Below are 4,973 nucleotides of genomic sequence, written 5' to 3'. Positions count from 1 at the left end.
GTAGAAATGAGCGCTGACCGCGCTTGGAGACTCCTGAAATGGGTGCTCTCTGAATCTCCTAGCGCGGCTGCGCAACAAATCAGTGCGGTCCGCGTTAGGTCCTCCTGTCCCTACTTCAATGATTTTTGATACTTGAGCAGGTTTCACTCCGTTTCGAGCTGGTTCTTGACTTTCGTCATCTTGTCGCTCAAACCTGCAATCAAGCGCACTTTGTAAGCATTCTGAGTCTATTTCATGACAATTCATACATAAGGCATAGGCAAGTATGGGCATAAAACGTATTAAAATCACAGTTATCATCGGGCTCAGTGGTTTTCTCATGAATCTCAGAATTTATTAAATCATGGATTTCTTCGTGAGACTCTTTCGTAGTGTCATTTTGATCATTTGTTTTCCTTTTTCTAGGATTTCGATCCTTAGAACCTAATGGTCTGCCACATTTTAGGCGTGCTTTTGACTCATTAGCTATGACACTAGAAGATTGTCCAACAGGGACATCAATACGGATTGGAATATTCTCTGCAGGGATATGTGATTTTATTGTCCTTTTCAGATCCGTAAATGGATCTGGCATTTGATTTGTTATTCTCTGCAAATGGATAATCTTTTGCACCTCTTTTTCACAATAGAGGCACGTGGATCAAGATGAGACAATGATGGATTTTTCCACAAAATTTCCGGTTTGGTTTCACCATTTTCTCCCCCTAATTTTGGGAAAAGTGTCTCATCGAATTGACAGTCTGCAAATCGTGCAGTGAACAAATCCCCCATTAATGTTTCGAGGTAGCAAATAATGGAGGGCGATTCAAACCCAACATATATGCCTAACCTTCTTTGGGGGCCCATTTTGCTGCGATATGGCAGTGCCACAGGCACATATACTGCGCATCCAAAAATTCTTAAATGGGATATATTAGGTTCAACCCAAAACTAATTGCAACAGGGAATATTTATGATAATTTGTCGGTCTGAGATGAACTAGCATTGCTGCATGCAAAATGGCGTGACCCCAAACAGAAGTGGAAAACCTCGTTTTCATGAGTAACGGTCTTGCTATCAATTGCAGACGTTCAATTAAAGACTCTACAAGGCCATTTTGAGTGTGAACATGAGCTGATATTCCACTTTTATCCCAATTGATAAGCAATAATCGTTAAATGTTTGGGATGAAAACTCAGCAACATTAATCAAGTCTAATAGACTTAAATGGATTATCGGTGAATTGCGCCCGTAATCGAATTATTTGTGCCATTAATTTTGCAAACGCGGGGTTGCGAGATGATACTAGGCACACATGAGACCATCTAGAAGATGCATCTATTAAGACCATAAAATATCTAGACGACCCACTAGGTGGGTGAATAGATCCACAAATGTCCCCTTGTATACGTCTCAAAAACGCAGGGGACTCAATTCCAACCTTTGTTGGTGATGGTCTAATAATTAACTTGCCTTGATAATAAGAAGTGCAAGAAAATTCATTATTTAAAAGAATCTTTAAATTCTTTAACTGACGCACATTTGAGTTTTCTATAATTTGTCTCATCATAATTGATCCGGGGTGTCCCAAATGATCATGCCAAAGTACAATCAGTAACCTTTTGGTTTAAAATAGAATGTGCCTCAATTGCACTTATTCTTGTCCAATACAGGCCATAAGATAAAGATGGGAACTTCTCAATAACCCTCTTTTGGCCAGAGACATTCTTGGTAATGATGAGATATTCAAGATTATTCTCATCTATTGTCTCAATATGATATCCATTTCGGTGGATATCTTTAAAACTTAACAAGTTCCTCTTGGACTTGGAGGAGAACATTGCATTCTCTATGATAAGTATTGTTCCTTTAGGCAGAGTTATAGTAGCTCTTCCAGAGCCTTTAATTAATTTACTACTACCAGAATTTGTAGTAACATCTGCCTTACACATACTTAAATGAGAGAAATATTTCTTCTCTTTGAATATTGTATGTGTTGTACATGAATCAACTAAACAAATATTTTTACAATTAAACTTTGATCCAAGTTTGCTTTGTGAAATATCTATATTTGCTTCCCATAGTTTGATATACAAAAGAAATATACGAATTAACATTAGTATTTTCAGAGAATAAGGAAAAGAAACAAAGTTAAATCAATAACTCAATATTGACTTTTAATGTAATTTCGAGCAAACTATAATTATGATACAAATAATTATGTAGCTAAATAATGTAATTATAAGTACACCATATATATGACTAACACAACATAAAAGATAATACAATAAATATTATTATTCTCCAGAAAAAGAAAATAAAGAGGAGACGCTAGTAATGCGCCTTGTTGCCCCTTTTAAAGAGTCATCAACACACTCTGGACTCTATTTGAATTAACTCATTAGAATCTTGATATATCTATGCATATAAAAATATGCACTTTGCATGATTCAGAGGTATGGCATACATCTTCATTCAAACCTTTTTCTTTGTTCCAGCAATTAAAAAAAAGAAAGAAAAAGCATTCTTATTAAATAATTCAAATATAAGTGGATACTGCTACGTTCTAGTAGCAAAATCGTTTATTTTGCCAAATTGTCTCTCAAAATTTGTAATAAATGTTTTGCTAGTCAACAGAAAAGTTAAGTAAACCACATCAATAACAAACAACGATTAATCACAATAAAATCAGACATAACGATAACTTTATTAAATAAACAACTATAGTGAAACTAATTAATACTAATTGAGAAACTAGTACTTATGTAAAGACTACGATTACATGATCTTTATTCAATAACTATTATGAATCGGGGAAAAAAAATCAAACTACTCAATCATCTTTAACCACGGATCCATCACCGATCAAGTGGTCTATTTTTCCATCAGGGTGCTCAAAGAAGTCTGCCACATCCAAGTGGGTGATGTCAAAATCATTTTCAGAGACAAAATTGGCTTCAAGGCCTTTATTCTTTAGAGATGCTTGATAAAGCTCAACCAAATGTCTTGTGTACGACAAATATTTGCCCAATGCCCTTTTCCACCGCAACAATAGCATTCAGTTTCTGAACCATTTGCCTTTGACTTCTCATCTTTCCCTTTCCCCTTCTGGTGGTTATTTTTCTTTGGGGGGTGATTAACACCAGGAAAATTTCTTCCTTGTCCACGGCCACGACCACGACCACAACCACAAATAGGGCCACGGCCTTTTCCACGCTTAGCATAATGGGAATGCACCTCATCCACTTCAGGAAACGGTGTAGACCCAGTGGGTCGATTTTCGTAATTTTTCATGAGCAAGTCATTGTTTCGTTCAGCCACAAGGAGAAGAGAAATCAACTCAGAGTACTTCTTGAAAGCTTTCTCTCTGTATTGCTGTTGCAGGACCATATTGGAGGCATGAAACGTTGTAAACGTTTTTTCAAGCATATCATAGTCAGTGATAGTATCTCCACAGAGTTTCAATTTAGAAGTAATTCTGAACATCGCAGAATTATATTCAGAAACAAACTTAAAGTCTTGGAGCCTCAAATAAGCCCAATCGTATCATGCTTATGGAAGAGTGACCAACTTTTAAGTTGTCATATCTTTCCTTTAAGCCATTCCACAAAACAAGTGGATCTTTGACTGTGAGATATTCTATTTTCAAACCTTCATCAAGGTGATGGTGCAAGAAAATCAAGGCCTTAGCACAGTATTGGGTGGATGCTTTAGTTTTGTCTTTAATGGCGTCTCCAAGACCCATTGCATCTAAATGGATTTCAGCATCCAACACTCATGTCATATAGTTCTTGCCCGAAATTTCAAGGGCAACGAACTTTCTTTTCATAATGTCAGTCATAATTAAAAAGAGGAGAAAAGTGATACCTTAAAAGAGGATAACGTCAAATAAAACAGTAAAAGGAGAAGAACAATATTGCAGAGAAAGAGAGAGTAATTCTTATTAAATGTTGGATGATTTAAAATGGGATAAGATCCCTCTATTTATAGGAAAAAAATAATTTAGTCACAAAATAAAACTTTCTAAAAATAGACATTCACTCTAATTACAGTTCTATTCCTAACAAGTTGCATATTTTTAACAAACCGACACAAATTTTTTTGGGTAAAAATTGAACCAATAGTCAACAGTAAACAGCCCTAGGTACAAGATTGAAAAAAAGGAAAGAGAAAACAAAAATCAGGTGTTAAACCTACGAGGAAATGCTACGTGGCCTCCTATCTTTCACTGTTTCTATCCCAGATATTTACAGGACGTGATTGAGCAAAACTATGAAAAAATTGTGTACAGTTTTCTTCTTTTCTAATTTTCCCTTTTCAGCTTTGTTAGTTATCACATACATCATTTTCCCACGTAATAAGTAATTTACTTGTACTAATTAGCCAACAAAGAATTGTGAAGATTGAGTTCCAAGGAAAAGTGGAAATGGCAGTAGTTACAGTGTTAAGGGGCGTCTCTCATGGCCGCTTGCCACTACTCCCCCACTCTCAGGTTTGCTTCTTTTACCATGTGGGTATCCTCAAGATTTTGAGTCTCACTATTCTTGAGAATGAAAATTGATTTTTGTTGCAGTTGCCAATTGTAAGCGTCACAGGTAGACCAAGAAACATTGGTTATTATGGGAATCATCGTCCCAATTATTTGCGAATTTATGCTCGTTATTCACAGGCTCAGGATCTATTCACCACTCGTCTTCAAGGTACTTCTTTTTCTGCTCTCTTGATTTTTCCCCTATCTCATTTTATAAGCTGTTCAATTCCCTTTCCAATTCCCACAAGTTAAAAAAGTAGGAAAAAAATTATAATCAAGTCATTAGTCAAGCATGCTATCTAAATAATGATAATGAATACAGTTAGTATGATCCAAAGAGGGATTTTGCCCGATTGATTAGTAGCAGAATTACAAGATTCTGTCAAAAAGCTTCTCTCTTTTTGTTGAGCTTAGTTATATAATTTGGTAATTTCTGTCATTGTTGAGCTTAACTCAAATTGTT

The 4,973-nt window shown here is 35.8% G+C and overlaps 1 protein-coding gene across 1 annotated transcript in view; it reads left to right on the top strand.

Annotated features, from left to right (window-relative positions):
• Positions 4,162-4,973, top strand: part of LOC109214321 (uncharacterized aarF domain-containing protein kinase At5g05200, chloroplastic) — a 5,632-nt gene continuing 4,820 nt past the window's right edge. The window contains exons 1-2 of the mRNA XM_019378238.1: positions 4,162-4,471; positions 4,553-4,679. Coding sequence (XP_019233783.1) covers positions 4,406-4,471; positions 4,553-4,679 — 193 coding nt within the window. The 5' untranslated portion in view covers positions 4,162-4,405. The remainder of the gene's footprint in view (positions 4,472-4,552; positions 4,680-4,973) is intronic.

Source organism: Nicotiana attenuata, chromosome 2 (assembly GCF_001879085.1).
Source record: "Nicotiana attenuata strain UT chromosome 2, NIATTr2, whole genome shotgun sequence".
Lineage (NCBI taxonomy): Eukaryota > Viridiplantae > Streptophyta > Magnoliopsida > Solanales > Solanaceae > Nicotiana > Nicotiana attenuata.
The sequence above is the reverse complement of the archived record's forward strand: the minus strand, read 5'-3'. Positions and strand labels throughout refer to the sequence as shown.